At 46.8% G+C, this 14,563-nt stretch overlaps 5 protein-coding genes across 5 annotated transcripts; 3 read left to right on the top strand and 2 right to left on the bottom strand.

Moving 5' to 3' along the window:
- Nucleotides 1–1,446: 1,446 nt before the first annotated feature.
- Nucleotides 1,447–3,400, top strand: LY89DRAFT_679634 (1,3-beta glucanase). The gene is made up of 4 exons (XM_018213916.1): nucleotides 1,447–1,752; nucleotides 1,806–2,203; nucleotides 2,250–2,950; nucleotides 3,055–3,400. The coding sequence occupies exons 1-4, from the start codon at nucleotides 1,688–1,690 to the stop codon at nucleotides 3,172–3,174; spliced, it is 1,284 nt and encodes a 427-aa protein (XP_018078861.1). The 5' UTR covers nucleotides 1,447–1,687; the 3' UTR covers nucleotides 3,175–3,400.
- A 2,111-nt stretch (nucleotides 3,401–5,511) lies between these two features.
- On the top strand, nucleotides 5,512–5,953 carry LY89DRAFT_776608 (cytochrome b5; the record flags this gene model as incomplete). The annotated part of the gene is made up of 2 exons (XM_018222056.1): nucleotides 5,512–5,668; nucleotides 5,745–5,953. The coding sequence occupies 2 exons, from the start codon at nucleotides 5,512–5,514 to the stop codon at nucleotides 5,951–5,953; spliced, it is 366 nt and encodes a 121-aa protein (XP_018078860.1).
- A 647-nt stretch (nucleotides 5,954–6,600) lies between these two features.
- Nucleotides 6,601–8,533, top strand: LY89DRAFT_605172 (putative salicylaldehyde dehydrogenase). Its single transcript, XM_018210385.1, has 2 exons — nucleotides 6,601–8,298; nucleotides 8,357–8,533. The coding sequence occupies exons 1-2, from the start codon at nucleotides 6,948–6,950 to the stop codon at nucleotides 8,440–8,442; spliced, it is 1,437 nt and encodes a 478-aa protein (XP_018078859.1). The 5' UTR covers nucleotides 6,601–6,947; the 3' UTR covers nucleotides 8,443–8,533.
- A 1,810-nt stretch (nucleotides 8,534–10,343) lies between these two features.
- On the bottom strand, nucleotides 10,344–11,476 carry LY89DRAFT_745391 (uncharacterized protein; the record flags this gene model as incomplete). Its single annotated transcript, XM_018221064.1, has 3 exons — nucleotides 10,344–10,582; nucleotides 10,688–11,101; nucleotides 11,239–11,476. The coding sequence occupies 3 exons, from the start codon at nucleotides 11,474–11,476 to the stop codon at nucleotides 10,344–10,346; spliced, it is 891 nt and encodes a 296-aa protein (XP_018078858.1).
- Nucleotides 11,477–12,074: 598 nt separating this feature from the next.
- Nucleotides 12,075–14,326, bottom strand: LY89DRAFT_679632 (Six-hairpin glycosidase). The gene has a single exon (XM_018213915.1). The coding sequence runs from the start codon at nucleotides 14,061–14,063 to the stop codon at nucleotides 12,369–12,371; it is 1,695 nt and encodes a 564-aa protein (XP_018078857.1). The 5' UTR covers nucleotides 14,064–14,326; the 3' UTR covers nucleotides 12,075–12,368.
- Nucleotides 14,327–14,563: the final 237 nt, after the last annotated feature.

Genomic DNA, 14,563 nt, shown 5'->3' with positions numbered 1-14,563 from the left:
TTCCGTTCACTTTTCAACATGATGGGCACACTTCTCCAGACCTACCGGAAATAGTGCACCAAAAGCGAAGATGCACTCACTGGCTTGGGAACGGTCCTCCCCGCCATCATAGCTCTTAGAGTCCACAAGGTCATGCTAGGAAGTTAAAACGTATTAAAGTACACTCTAAAATAACCTCGTGGTCGCCAAGTGAGGATCGTCGTTCATGACAGCGCTGACGCTGAGCCTCGGCTGCGGGGCAGCGAAGGAACAGCCAAGGGCTTCAACAGCACTGGAATACTGTAGAAATCTCACTCTGCACTTTCTTGCGCCCAGAGCTTCTTGATGCAGGTGGCATCGTCCGAGTATTTATTTTTGAATATTGGCAGACAGACAGATACGGTGTTGCATGCGCAATACGAAGCAGATGTCTTGGAAGCTCCCGTGTTGAGGAAGCAAACAAAGAAAACAAAAAGAATGGTGTACAGTATCATCAGACATTTCCCTCATTGGGCCATCGCATCGTGCATTCTCAGGGGTTATCAAAAGCAACCTTTTTTTTTTTCTCTTGCTGGCTGCACGGGCGCAAAGAAGGACCGAGTCTTGATCAGCTGAATGTTTGTGAAGAATAATCGAGTGCTGCCCCATCTCACGTTGATGGAATTACCTAAAGATGAAGCTTCTTCAAAGCTTATGACGTCCACTTATGGCGATCGCATCCGTGGGATGCAACCAGTCACGGTGATGCTGCGATGTCACACGCCAAGATCAGGGCAAACAGACGTAGAAAATGTCAGGCAGCCAGGCAACGAGCCCCACGACATCATCAACAAGCCAGGGTCTCGGCTTGACAACAAACAAAAACAGCAGCTCAGGGTTACTGGAGGTCAGGTAAGGGAAAAGATCAAGGCACAGAATCATCGGAGGGATCTGAGCTGAACCTGACAATTACCTGCCCTCGCTTGCTATTTCCTGTCAACAACAATACGCATCCAGCAATTCAACTGGCCGAAGACCCGTCCACATCCACAGATTCTGGACACACAACCAATGGCACCGATGACGGAAGAAAGGCACCGAACGGTGACCTTACTGTACGGTACCTTGATCGTGGCACATGCCTGTCACCCAAAGTTCTGACCCCATCGACGCCTCACCGAACGCCATCACAGCCACTTGGACCCTGAAGCCACCACTCTGCAGCAGCGCAGCATGCATCGCGCTGGCATGAATCGCATCCATGGTGCCATCATACCTTGGCTTTTCCAGGCCAGGAACGTCAATCGGGCACTGTAAGCCATCATCAAGTGATGAACTGATCACCCGCGGGTCCTGGCGCATGCAGAAAGAGGCAGCTCGCAGCATCTGTGTCCGCCGTGAAAACTCCAATGGGCTCGGCCACGTCCCGTTTGAACGGAGATCAGCACACCTTTGCGCCCAGCCAGGAACCGTTCCGCTCTTTTTTGGCTGCTCTCTGACCTGGGATTGCGGGGGATTGTCGTCTCGTCGACGTTGTTCATGGTAGGAGAGTACTTATTGGCAAGGTTCCTTTTACTTAAGGTTGTCGTTGCCCAGGTGTGTTTCTTGTTTCCCAGCCACCATCACCTAGGTACCATACTACCCACAGCCTGATATCAAGCTTGCTTTTCTGCAAGTTCTGAATGCATACCTTTCCTCTTTCTCATATCTTCGAGAGTCGATAGCCATAATGGTATTCATCAAAGCACTTACTATCGTGGCAGCTTGTCTGTCGTTGGCGGATGCCACACCTTTGTAAGTGTTTGCTGCCGTATTAGGAAGGAGCAAGAACTTACTCTTGGGAATAGAAACAAGAAACGACAACTCGCCTTTGATTACAACGACGACAAGGTCCGAGGTGTTAATCTGGGAGGTTGGTTCGTTTTGGAACCATGGATTACTCCATCGATATTCGACCAGTGGGCAAACGGAGGAGGAGTGGTCGATGAATACACCTACACGCAAGCCTTGGGACCGACTGAAGCTTTCAATCGGCTGAATCAACACTGGGCAACATGGATCACGCAAGATGATTTCAACGAGATAGCTTCTTATGGGTTGAACCATGTGCGAATTCCAATTGGATATTGGGCTGTCAATCCTCAACCTGGAGACCCATACGTTCAGGGACAATTGACATATCTCGACCAAGCAATTGGATGGGCGCGAAGTGCTGGACTCAAAGTCATGATTGATCTGCACGGAGGTATGCTACCAATCTTCTCTTCTATATCCTCTCTAACATACCACAGCCCCCGGATCCCAAAACGGCTTCGACAACAGCGGTCGCTACGGCGCCATCGACTGGCAAAGCGGCGACAACGTTGCCCAAACCCTCACGGCAATCCAAGACCTCGCCAATCGCTACGCCTCGCAAACCGACGTCGTAACGGCCATCGAACTGCTCAACGAGCCAGGCAACTGGGCCCTCGACATGTCTCAAGTCAAGCAATTCTACTACAACGGCTGGGGCAACGTCCGCTCCGACAACGCATACACCGCCGTCGTGATCCACGACGCCTTCCTCGACATCGAGAGCTACTGGAACGGGTTCATGAATAGTGCTAGTGGTGTCAACGACGTTATTCTGGACACGCATATCTATCAGATCTTCTCGGACGGCGAGGTGGCTATGAAGCCTTGCGAGCACGTGCAGACTGCGTGTGCGGCGGGCCCGAACCTTGCGGGAACCGATAAGTGGACTATTGTGGGCGAGTGGACTGGTGCTCAAACCGATTGCGCGAAGTGGCTTAATGGTCTGGGGAAGGGTGCTCGTTATGATGGTACTCTTTCTGGTAGCACCGGCTATTACGGTGATTGCCAGTCTAAGTACGAGGGTACGGTTGATGGAATGTTGGACGTGGATAAGGTTAACCTCGCGTATTATGTTGAGGCGCAGTTGGATGCTTATGAGCAGCACTCTGGGTGGATTTTCTGGGCTTGGAAAACTGAGGTACGTTTGCCATCTCCTTTCCATCCTTCATCCTAGACTTCTCATCCTCCTCGCTTATCCCTCCCCTTTCACTGCAAACACAAAACTAACAAAAATCCCCCAAGTCCGCCCCAGAATGGCATTTCCAAAACCTAACCCGCGCCGGCCTGATCCCGCAACCGATCACGAGCCGCAAATACGCCAACCAATGCCAAACAAGCTCGTGCTTGATCCCTGGCAACTAAGAAAACCACCATCCCTCTAAAATTCGCAAAAAAAGAAGAAAAAAAGGAAGAAAGTTGAATTGAGAATAGATACCCTTCTTGTTGTACATATATTTACGACGTTATGACTGCATGGCATAGGATGGGAGAGAGGTTTGAAAGAAAGAGTGATACCCCTTCATTCGCTTAGGGAGTTTTGGGGGGATATTTTACCGGTAGATTTAGTTGAAGGTACGGTAGCATAGGGTGGAATGAATGAATGAATCAGAGTTTGAGAGTATTGGTATTTGTGTTCGTGTGTGTGTGAAGATGATACTCGTCACGTGAAACATGTGCACGTGAATCGTGGCAAGTGCCCACCTCCCGTCATTGTTGGATCTCTACCTAGGTAGGTAATACCGAAGAATCACAGCGCGTCCTTGTTTACATCTATTCCTACTCACTTATCTATATCTATCACTCTCCTAAAATCGGCAGTCAGCTCAGCAACCCTTCCATCTTCCCCCAACTTAAAGTCAAAGCTTCAAGGCATATGCTTTCCACGAATCATATTCCGCGCTGGTTACTACTGATTCCGTGGCGTACGGCGTGCGAAATATTCTATACCTTTAGCAGTTTTGATAATTTTGGGATGTGTTGGATAAATTTATATGTGTTAATGAATTGGTTATTTGGGGGATAGGGTATCTGGAAGTGAAAAAGGTGGTAGGAGACGGTGGTAGTTTACTGTTCTGGTTTGGTTTAGTCTGTATGTATGATTGGGGGGTAGTGATATATTGACTTAAGAACGGCTTCCGGGCATTAATGATGTTTTCTTTGTTGCATGACGCTGGTGGAGTGGCTGTTAACAATATTCGAAAATTCGAAATTCCCTCAAATTCAGAGTGGTCTTGTGAGAATTGACATCCTCTCAGAGTTGCAACCATTCTATTGCACGTCGCAGGTAGAAAAGCTGTTAACAGAAGAAGATTTTTTTTTTTTTGGAGATGTAATTAGGAGATGAAGGGATGGCAGTTCTCAAATACAATCTTTTTGTTGCACATCGCACATGGAAAGGCTGTTAACAAGAGTAGTTCCTTGACAGACAGACACTGGGTGTCTTTCGACAGTGGCATGTTAAAGATCAAAAATTAATAACCATCTTCACGAATCTTTTCTCTTGTATTTACGTGAACGCTGCTGTTCAAGTCCCTGCTATGATTCTTGCTCGGCTAGGCTGAGTTGCCTGACAGCAAGATGATGAACAATCAATTAATTCTCATTTGGCTTTGCCATTAACAAGAGAAGTATGCGAGTCTAGTACCCATTCAGAAGGGTGCTGGCTGGCCCATGCCCAAGTTTCGACAAAGGATGGTTAGTCAGATCCCAAATAAGTCCTACAGAAAAACGTGGCTGCAGAGCCCAACTTCAGGGCATGCAAACAAGCGCGACAAGCGCCTCCCCCCGCCTTTCCAACCTTGAATTTCCCGATTCGGAAATCGTTGAATGACCAGGAACATGGTCTTGAGCAAATGTCTCACCATCCCAAGTCACTGCATAAAGCTATCAACACTAGCAACGCTTACCGGACTCCGCGGCCTCCGGGTCTACCCTGTATCCGCGGACTTAGCATCCCTGTGCCGTCGGCATCATCGGTCAACAGAATTAAGTGTGGCGTATGGGCGGCTCAGCGAGAGGTCAAGCATTGGGTTCGGGATGATTATCAAACGTGGGTTGTGAACTGGGGGTCCTGGGCAGGCATGGGGAAGTCGCTTGTTTGTTCCCGAGGGGGATTAGATGGGTTGTCATGAGGTGAGAGGGTTGAAATTGGATTTATTAGGTCACAAATTAAGGTTGCGAGGAAGTAGACCTGGTTGAAGGAGATTGTGCTGTCTTACTCTTGGTGAAAGCGCAATAGCCAACCTGGTGATGCTTAAAATGAAAAGTACATTTTCTTTGAAAATACAAACTGCCTATTCTACCATGCGGTAAAAAGCGCCGCAAATGTATAACGCAATCCGTACGAGGCAATTGACATGGAATCGAGATCTTCAGACAAATGATTCAGTTTCCGGCAAGCATCAAATAAATATGAAGCAGAGCCATGTGATGAATCGAGATCGGTCTATGAAAGGGTGGTACTCCAGCCGTACGTGTGAATTAAACACACTTGCCTATCTTCGTGAAAGAGTCTATATGAATAACGCTATTTGTCGCAAAGAACAGCAGTTTTTTCTGTGTAGTTCAAGAGGTGCACTAACCCTATTGACTCAGGCGCATAATTGAAATTGATCTTTCCTGAGCAATTTTTCGGTATTCTATTTCGATATTTCTGCACCTCCGTGCAACATCCAACCAACATCCGCTTTACCAACCAACATGAGCGCAGATTCCACATATAAGAAGATGGCTATCCCCCAATACACTCTCGAAGAAATCGCAAAGCACAACACTCCTGACGACCTCTGGATCATCATATCAGGCTCCGTGTATGATGTGACGGCATATATTCAGAAGCATCCTGGAGGAGTAGAAGGTAAGACGCATCTTCCAAAGCTTTGTTCTCTTCTCAAGCAAGACCAGACCAGGAGATCTAAGCTAACTGCAAATAGCACTTCATAGTGTAGCAGGAACAGATGCTACGAAAGGATTCCGAAAGAACAAAAACCATCTTCACATTGCCACCCAGAGAGATCTTCGGAATTTCATGATAGGAGTGGTAGCTAAACCAGAAAAAGGGAAGTGGTCCTTCGGGCTGGGATGGCTTTTTGGAATCAAGCCGGGCGTCACGAAGGGAAGTGGGACAGAGGCGAAGAAATAACCTCAAATAACTTCAAGATGATCAGCTCGCGGCGAGGAATATGAGCAAAACCTTGCTCGCGAGACTAACTTGAAACAATCTTGGGATACGGCGAAGAAGTTGAGCGAGAACTAGATCGAGTCAAGATTAACGAGACGTATAGATGCACCAATGAGATACAAATCACATCTCAACGCGAACGGCGCAGTCGATGAATAAGCTGTCACACGTGAGCCCATACGCCCGTCCCAGTCCTCATCTCGATATAAGTGCCCTGGCATGTCTCATCTTCGCCGCACCCGGGCATTTGATGGATGCCGGAACCGAAAATGCGTTTTACGACCCAAGACCGCAATGCTGCACACCGCCTCATTCATCGCATCTGCCTAATGGTTTTTTCGTCTTGTTAGGTTCACCTATTGATGGGGGCTAAGAATGGAATGCTGCAAGTTGTATGCACGACATAGTTGTTACCTGGAAATATCTGGGATCATGTACATGGGACTTTACTTGAAATTGTACGGGAATGCCGTGTTACCATTTCTATTCCCGGTGACGCATTCCGAGGTGTCTTATTTGGGTCACCGAGAAACCTGATATTAGCTCGTCAGTCTTCTTCGGGCGTTGTTGTTGTCTGCTTTGTACTTTTATATCTTCACGTTGATGGAGTTTTCCCGTGATGGTCTGCCGTATGGGGGAATCCCGAGTTAGTCTATGCGGGGTCACTTGAGACAAGGATCTCCACAGTGCAAGTTCGGGACCACCTGGGCGCATAAAAGAAAGTCCGGCAAGTGGATGTTGGCCGAGAAGGAATCTTCATTTTCGTTTCTTCTCTCGTACATCATCTTCACTATTATTCTAAATCAAATCAATTCAGTCAATCTTCTGCAATAAATACCTAAGTTGTGACGTATTGAAGTTTCAACTCCAAAGCATTTTGCCCCTCATTTTGCCGAGCATCGTCAACGACCCCTCCTTTTCCCTTCAATTGATTCTCAACAACGCAGCATTCAAGATGGCGACAACAAACGGCACAAAACCAACAACTCATCCTCTGATCATCAACAACAAACCTCACTCCACCAAAGCCTCATTCCCCGTTCACTCCCCGGCAACAGGAGACCTCCTCCACCACTTCTCCTCCGCCTCAATCCAAGACACCGACCTAGCCATCAAATCCGCACACGAAGCCTACCCAGCATGGAAACGCCTTCCCCCAAACCAAAAGCGAGACATCTTCCTCAAAGCCGCTGACCTAATGACCGCCCGCCTCCCCGAGCTCAAAAAATCCATGGTTGAAGAAACGGGCGCCGCTCCCGGATGGGCAGATTTCAACCTCGGTCTCGCCCCTGAAATCCTTCGCGATGTGGCCGGAAGATTATCTTCGATCTCTGGGTCGATTCCGCAGACTAGTCGAGAGGGAGTAAGTGCCTTGATCTACAAAGAGCCCTATGGGACTATCCTTGCCATTGCTCCGTGGAATGCTCCTTATATCCTCGGGATTAGGGCGATTATCTATCCGTTGGCAGCGGGAAATACTGTTATCTTGAAAGCACCAGAATTCTCGCCAATGTGCAGTCAGGGAATTGTGTCTGCGTTACATGATGCGGGTTTGCCTCCCGGAGTGCTGAATTTGATAGCTCATCAGCCGTCGGATGCAGCTGCTGTTACGAAACATCTGATTGAGAGTCCGATTATCAAGAAGGTTAACTTTACGGGCTCTACGGCTGTGGGGAAGATTATTGCCGAGCTTGCGGGGAGGAATTTGAAGCCTGTTCTACTGGAGTTGGGAGGCAAGGCGCCAGCCATTGTGTGGGAAGATGCAGATCTGGAATTGGCGGCGAAGGAGTGTGTTATGGGAGCTTTTCTGCATGCGGGTCAGATTTGCATGAGTACGGAACGGGTGATTGTTCATGAGAGTGTGGTGGAGAAGTTCGAGGAGGAGTTCAAGAAAGCTGTCAAGGCATTCGCTCCTGAAGGAGGGGATGCTCCAGTTCTGATCAATGCTGCAGGCGTGCAGAAGAATCAAAGACTGCTGAAGGATGCGGTAGGAAAAGGTGCCAAGGTGATTCATGGTGACCATGAGGCTGGGGAAGGTGCAAAGATGATGCCTGTCATTGTGAAGGGAGTGAATAAGGACATGGATCTGTTCTACACTGAGAGTTTCGGACCAACGGTCAGCTTAATGACGATCAAGACTGAGCAGGAGGCTTTGGATTTAGCGAATGATACAGAGTATGGGTTGAGTTCAGCGATCTTCACGAAAGATCTGGGACGAGCTTTGAGAATGTCGAGGGAGATTGAGAGCGGAGCTGTTCATATCAATGGCATGACGGTTCATGATGAGACAGCATTGCCTCATGGAGGTGAGTTCTTATTTTTTCAAAAAGAGTTATACAAAGTCATGCTAACAGAGACTATTAGGTATGAAAGCAAGTGGTTACGGCCGCTTTGGAGCGTCAGGGCTGGACGAATGGGTAAGAACGAAGACTGTGACTTTCAAGGATTAATATACTTTCTGAATTTGCTCCTCTATGCACGAAACTTCTCCTCTGTATGTAGTCAAGAGGATGAACATAAATATCTACTGTTACAATTGGCATTGTCCTTCGTCATCTATTAGCTACCGTGACTATTACCTTGTTATTGACTTCTAAGACAAGAGAGCAGCTGCCGTTTTCTGAAAACTTTCATTAAACGCCACTAAAGCCACGAGTGCAATGTCAGTCGGAAAACGACATTTTCTAGTCCTATGAGCTAGTATGAAAGACTCCTTTCTCCCTTCATCTGGCTTTTACCAATTCATTCACCATTTGTGTTCACCCGCGTTTATAATTTACTCTATCAGTTTTCAAGAAAATGAATGGCAGTGAATTTGATCAACAATAAATCAAGCTTGAGGAGCGGATATTTAATGCACCATTAGAAACTTCACAAGTCTGAAAAGGCAAGTGACCTCAACACAAACACCGCACAGAGGAGGATCATTAGTATCCGGGGTGCCTCCTACCACCGTATATCTTTGAGTTTTCGATTCCAACGTCGCTTGAGATCTCCATAACTGCTAGCCAAATCAAAAGATTTGCTAGATTGACAGTTATTGTCAACTGTCGATGATTTGTTCAGGAAGATTTGACAGTACAGCAATATTTGACGACGAACATTTTCAAATCACTAGCAAGACCTTGCTTGCACTCATGCGGCTCTTTATTTGAATTCACCCTCCTGTTTCAACCTCCACGGTGCTGCAGACTGGTCCTGCCGACGCTCCATGTATCGTTCCACCAAAAGTTCCGGCTTTGCAACTTAATTTAGTTGCAGGTCTTCTATCTATATACCAACAAGATCTCCAATTTCCCAGCACGTATGAAAGGCTAGGGAACTGAAACGGTGAATTCTATAGAAGCAAGTTTTTGTTACGCTTAAATTCACCTCCATCTCCTTGAAGTTACGTCCACTACTACCAATTCACCCTCTGATATGCTCAAACAGATAGTATAAATAACGGTCATGCTTATTCCCAGTAAAAAAGATAACAGCTTCCGAGCCCCAGGAACTATTCGATCGCGACTCTCAAACAAACCAATTCTACTGTTTCTAATCTAGTTTCCTGGGTTGTCTCGAGCGTCTGACTTCTTTGGGTCTTAATTTGCCGCTATCACATACTCTATCTGTAACTCTTGACAGCAATATTCTATTTGACAGCAATGTCTCAGGAGTTCGAGAGACTCGAGCTAGAATAGAGATAACTCCATGTGGATTCCATGAGGCACTTTGTAGTCAGAATGTATACAAAAACTCAAGGCAAACTCCCCGGCGATCTCCATGGTGTAACAGTAGGCATCATCATTATTTGCACGATAGTTCACAGCTTAAGCTCGAGTTGTCTAGTATCTATAGGTCTTAGCGTCTATCTCCAGAGTTGTGATTCAGTCGCCTTCTCGAGCAAGAAAATCGACTCTAGGAGGTGAATGTTACTTGTAGCTCTGGAAAAGACTTTTCTAGCTTGCGACCTGAGGGTATATGAAGCTTAGCTACCACTTGTATTTCAACCACCCAAAAAGACAGAAGATACAATCTTATTAACTAATGAGTGGTGATTCGGGAACCGTAGTATAATGCGTACCTGAGAATACCTGTTATCCGCCAGATACTTCTTTTTTCGGAAGCAGATGACAATGCTCCTGTGATGTCGTACAATGCTTCAAGCTCCTCGGCTTGAGCTATAGACATGGAATCTGATGCAAATGGTTCACGGCATTTTCAGGATGATCAGAGGCACAGCAACTCACGGTCTTTGGAATATTAAGAGCGAAAATATTTAGACTGTGTTTTCATTGGAAATTCTTGCTTGCTTTAGGAAAGTTTTGGACGAATTCTCGAAAGCTCTTCTAGATGGGGGATGCAATGCTTAGATGTACCATTCTTCTTCTTTTGGGTCCCATGGCAGGATATGATCAGGAACCTCGATGCAGAGGAAGTAATCCTCGAATTTGCTAGACCCTGCGGTAACATGAGGCATTAAGTGAAGGTGGTTGATAAATATAGGCTTGATATGATCGCGGATTTCCGATCCCATTTCCTCCGGAACGAAATTGATTTCCAGACAAAGTCTGTAGTAAGCTGGTAGAACAGGTGTAATTTGGTATCCTTGGTATGCCGATATGCAGACCGACTTTGCGCTCTTAATCGCGACACTGGACATTTGTTCGCCTGGAGAACTCCAACGCTTGACTTTGTTCTTAAGATCCGAACGTTCGTATTGAATCTGTGAAGTTTGATTACCCTTCGCCATGGCTTGGAATATATTTCTTTGGGTCTCGTCGAGACTGGCACAGATACTTGAGTGGAGTGAATCGGCAGCTCGAAACAATTCCACATCAGCGAAATCTCGATATTTGGGTGCGGACCAAGGTCCTAAAGAGAGTATGAGGCTGTCCTTGAAGAGCATATAATTGCGGAGAGTCTTTGCAGACGCGAGAACACTGTGTGGATCTTTGAACATGCTCTCGGCGAAAGTAGAACTTCTAAGGACGGCGGCGCAGATAGTCTCCGTGACTGTTGGAAGAGCACCATAGTATCTTGCCATATCTATTAGAGTAGCCAACTCTACAGCATTCTGTAAATGATATGACCGCCCAAACACGGCACAGAGGAATTTTTCGAAGACTTTCTGTTCGTGGATAACATCGCCAGTAAATTTAGAGGTGTCAACACTACGGTGCTGGATTAACATTAACTGTTAGCATTTGGTACATCTGTAAGATTGGATTAGACTGCGTGTGCACTTACCAAGTGATCGGAACTTAGAGACCAAGAGCGAAATTTCTTTCCCTCAACTACATCTTCAATACGAGTGAACCACTCGCTGGAGAACTCAGGAAGAGTAGAATGTGGCTTCTTTCCACCGGATGGGTCGAGAAAGGTTCTGAAGAAGCGACAGTTCATCTTCAGTACCACCGAATTGACGAAAAAGTCTTGATTAAAGACATGGAAATAGAGGTCTGGGTTATGGCCAGCTTTCTTGAAGATAATTGGTGACATGGCAGAGTCGCTCGTCTTTTGCTTCTTGGCTTCAGGTTGGGCCATCTTGACACTCGACGAAGGCGAAGAATCAAGATCGAGATAAAGTTCGAGGTTGAGATCGAGATTGAGATCGAGGTAGATGTTGAGAAGATGGAGAGTTGAAGGAGGAGCAAGGAACAGAAGGAGAGGAGATGCTTCTCACAAGCTAGCCCAGGACTAGCGCGAGGCTGCGAACAAGTTAGGAAACAGTGCAAGTCAACTCCATAAAGAATCAAGGTGAATCCCCAAAGACCAAATCGATAGATAAATACCCTGCAGTAAAAGTGCAGCAGGCCTCCCTACATTACGCCCCAGCTGAAAGCCCTAGATGTCCAAGATCTTGACGGCCAACAAGACATCTGACACGCACTTTTCAGTAGGCTCGATAACCTTCAAATTCTGGGACATACATATGAGGGGGAGGATACTCGAAGCAACTCTCCTCTTCTGATGTTATGAGCTGTGCTCACATATTAATTAATGCTCAAGGAGACAAGCAAATACAACTTTGCCAAACGCAGTCACAGACAGAAAGCATGACGAGCTTTTACTCAGAGATGGGAAAGGCTTGAGCATGTTATGAGATAGGCCTAAGTGAATGATCCTTGACAGCACTTCTGTCTAAGCATGGAGGAAAGCTCCCAGGTGGGCTGAAGGTTTGGCATCTGTATCGCTCATCCTCAGCAACCACCTTCAGCAGAAGGCTTCACCCGATCACAGTCCACTGTATCTGTAGCGGAAGCTCATGTACAAGATGTAAAAACAAGTTGAAGACCAACCGAATTGCTCCAATATCTACTCAAAATCAAAAGCGCCCAATTTTCCAATGCACCACCCATCTTTACTAACAATATCTGCAAAAAAAAAACTATCATCTCGTATCTACAAGCTCCCACATAGCTCTCAGCACACTAACACCACCTCCCTGAGTCTCTACCGTCCGGCCCCTCCCTCTATCATTCAGATCGCGAATCCGGATCTTGCCTTCGTTATCGTCTTCATGTACATCATCCTCATTTGTCTCTCGTGCATACCTCCTCTTGTTCTTCCATTCGTGCGGAACTCCCAAATTTCGATAATCAACCGCCTTAGAAGGGAGCTCGACATTGACATCTGGTTCCGCTGTCGAATGTGGAGGCGCACCCCACCACATGCCGAACTTCCCTTCTGCGTCGAGTGTACTGAGAGCAGCTCTTGCATTATGCTTGATCCACGGACCATAACGAGCACAATTCTCATCATGCCATTTCTGCACCTCTCGTGGACCTCCTGGGATATCGTTCTCGCCTTTGCTGAGGAACAATTCTCCGGGCAAAACAAGATGATCAGGGAGTCGTTCACAGAAAAGCGTGAGATGATGGAAGAAGATGCCTTTGAAGGTTTGGCCGTCCTGTGAGCAGTAGCCTTCGGCGTCACAAGCTTCTTCCATGATGCCAGAACGGCCAAGTCCACGCCATTTTCCAAGTCTGTGTCCTGGCTTGTCTTCTTCGAGAACCTTTCCGCGCTTTAGGTCCCATCCAGTGGCGGCAATGACGTCTGAGACAAGTTGGTGGCCATCTTCGAGGTATGATCGAGCGCCCGTTGCTTGGTATAGTCCTCGTTGACCAGAAAGAAGAACTCCTTGGTTGTATGTATATACCATCTCGTTACGAGCATCGCATCGAGTATTGGAACCATTCTTAGGCCGTTCTCGAGACCAGCCCGAGATATGATAGCCATCAACATACAGACCCTTCGCGTCGGTCATATTGCTATCTCCCAACCATTTGTATGCCTCAATTGCAGCAGCCAAGTATTTCGGATGATGAGGTCGGCCAGGACCGTCGACGATCATTAGAGTCGGAGGTGTCGTAACTCCAAAAGGAGAAGTGTTGTCGTCGCCAGGAAAATATAAATACATAGAAATCGACGCTGCAATATAAAGTTCGTTCGTGATAGCGTTCTTGTATGGTACCAAATTGGGGTTCCAAATCATTCCTCCATTGCAAAGAGAAGTATCCCAGCCCTGCGAAGCCATATCGAAGAATATACGAGCCCGATGTGCAAATGCTGGAACCCATTGCTCGCCATACCAAGGCCCCGCTAATCTCGATTCGTTGTCCGTCCCATAATGTAAAGAAGAATGTTCATGAATGAATTTTATCGACTCCAACCAGCCCAGCACCACCCATAACATATCATCGTATGCTTCTTGTCGCAAAGCAAATGCATCCTGTCCAAAATATGCGCCAATCAGGTTCGAGAAGTATTTGTTGACAGTATTGTCGGCAATCTTCGACGAGGATAAAGCTGGGTAGGAGGTCGACAGCGTGATGAGAGCCGAAGAAAGATATGTTCCAATGACTGCAGATGTCCAATCAATTGCTTTAGGCCATATTCCTTGCCAAACTTCGAAATAATTTGCTTGTAATACGTCCAGCGCATCGAGCAAGGCTGGCAGAGTATCTGGATTGGATTTGCTTGGCAGAGGTTTTTCTCTATCGTCCTGCAGTGGCTGTTGCTCTTTCGCAAGTGCCAACGAAGAGGCAAGCAACAGCCATATGAGGAGTCGATTTGTGCCAAACATTGTACCAGCGATGTGGCGAAACAGGGTTCCAAGAAACTGCACAACCCGCACTCAAGGAGGAAATAATGGAGACATCTATGTCTATATCGTCATGCTTGGGCCAGGCGGTTATGGTACCGGCGTCAGGATATGTTATAAACTTAATTCTGCTTCCAAAGAGGGCGAATTCAAAAAAGGACCACGAGATCTTGAAGTTGGATGCAATTGAACGACAAAGGGTGGACAATCATCGTCCTCGTGGTTGATTTTGACACATCCTAGACCAGCTGAAATGGCGCTAGCGGGCGCGGGGTCTGGTCCTATGGACGCCGAGGGCCTAAATTTGGAGGTTTTAACTTGGTCTTACATAATCACTCGACAACTCTTTATCAAAGTCTTACTGGGCCAGGTTGCAGCGGGCAGCCTATGACACTAAAAATGAGTGGATATATCGTTCCTTTGAAATTCGGTGACTACTTAGGTAGTGTTCGGTACACAATCCCAAAAAAATAAGAAAAATC

This window comes from Mollisia scopiformis, assembly GCF_001500285.1.
Source record: "Mollisia scopiformis unplaced genomic scaffold LY89scaffold_1, whole genome shotgun sequence".
NCBI classification, from domain to species: Eukaryota; Fungi; Ascomycota; class Leotiomycetes; order Helotiales; family Mollisiaceae; genus Mollisia; species Mollisia scopiformis.
This window is presented reverse-complemented; position numbering and strand designations above follow the sequence as displayed.

Excerpts from the sequence above, each read along its gene's own strand:
- LY89DRAFT_679634 (XM_018213916.1), top strand. The coding sequence starts at position 1,688 with ATGGTATTCATCAAAGCACTTACTATCGTGGCAGCTTGTCTGTCGTTG. Across the intron at positions 1,753-1,805 it reads TTGGCGGATGCCACACCTTT|AAACAAGAAACGACAACTCG; the intron begins GTAAGTGTTTGC and ends TCTTGGGAATAG. Across the intron at positions 2,951-3,054 it reads TCTGGGCTTGGAAAACTGAG|TCCGCCCCAGAATGGCATTT; the intron begins GTACGTTTGCCA and ends AAATCCCCCAAG.
- LY89DRAFT_605172 (XM_018210385.1), top strand. The coding sequence starts at position 6,948 with ATGGCGACAACAAACGGCACAAAACCAACAACTCATCCTCTGATCATC. Across the intron at positions 8,299-8,356 it reads GACAGCATTGCCTCATGGAG|GTATGAAAGCAAGTGGTTAC; the intron begins GTGAGTTCTTAT and ends AGAGACTATTAG.
- LY89DRAFT_679632 (XM_018213915.1), bottom strand. The coding sequence starts at position 14,063 with ATGTTTGGCACAAATCGACTCCTCATATGGCTGTTGCTTGCCTCTTCG.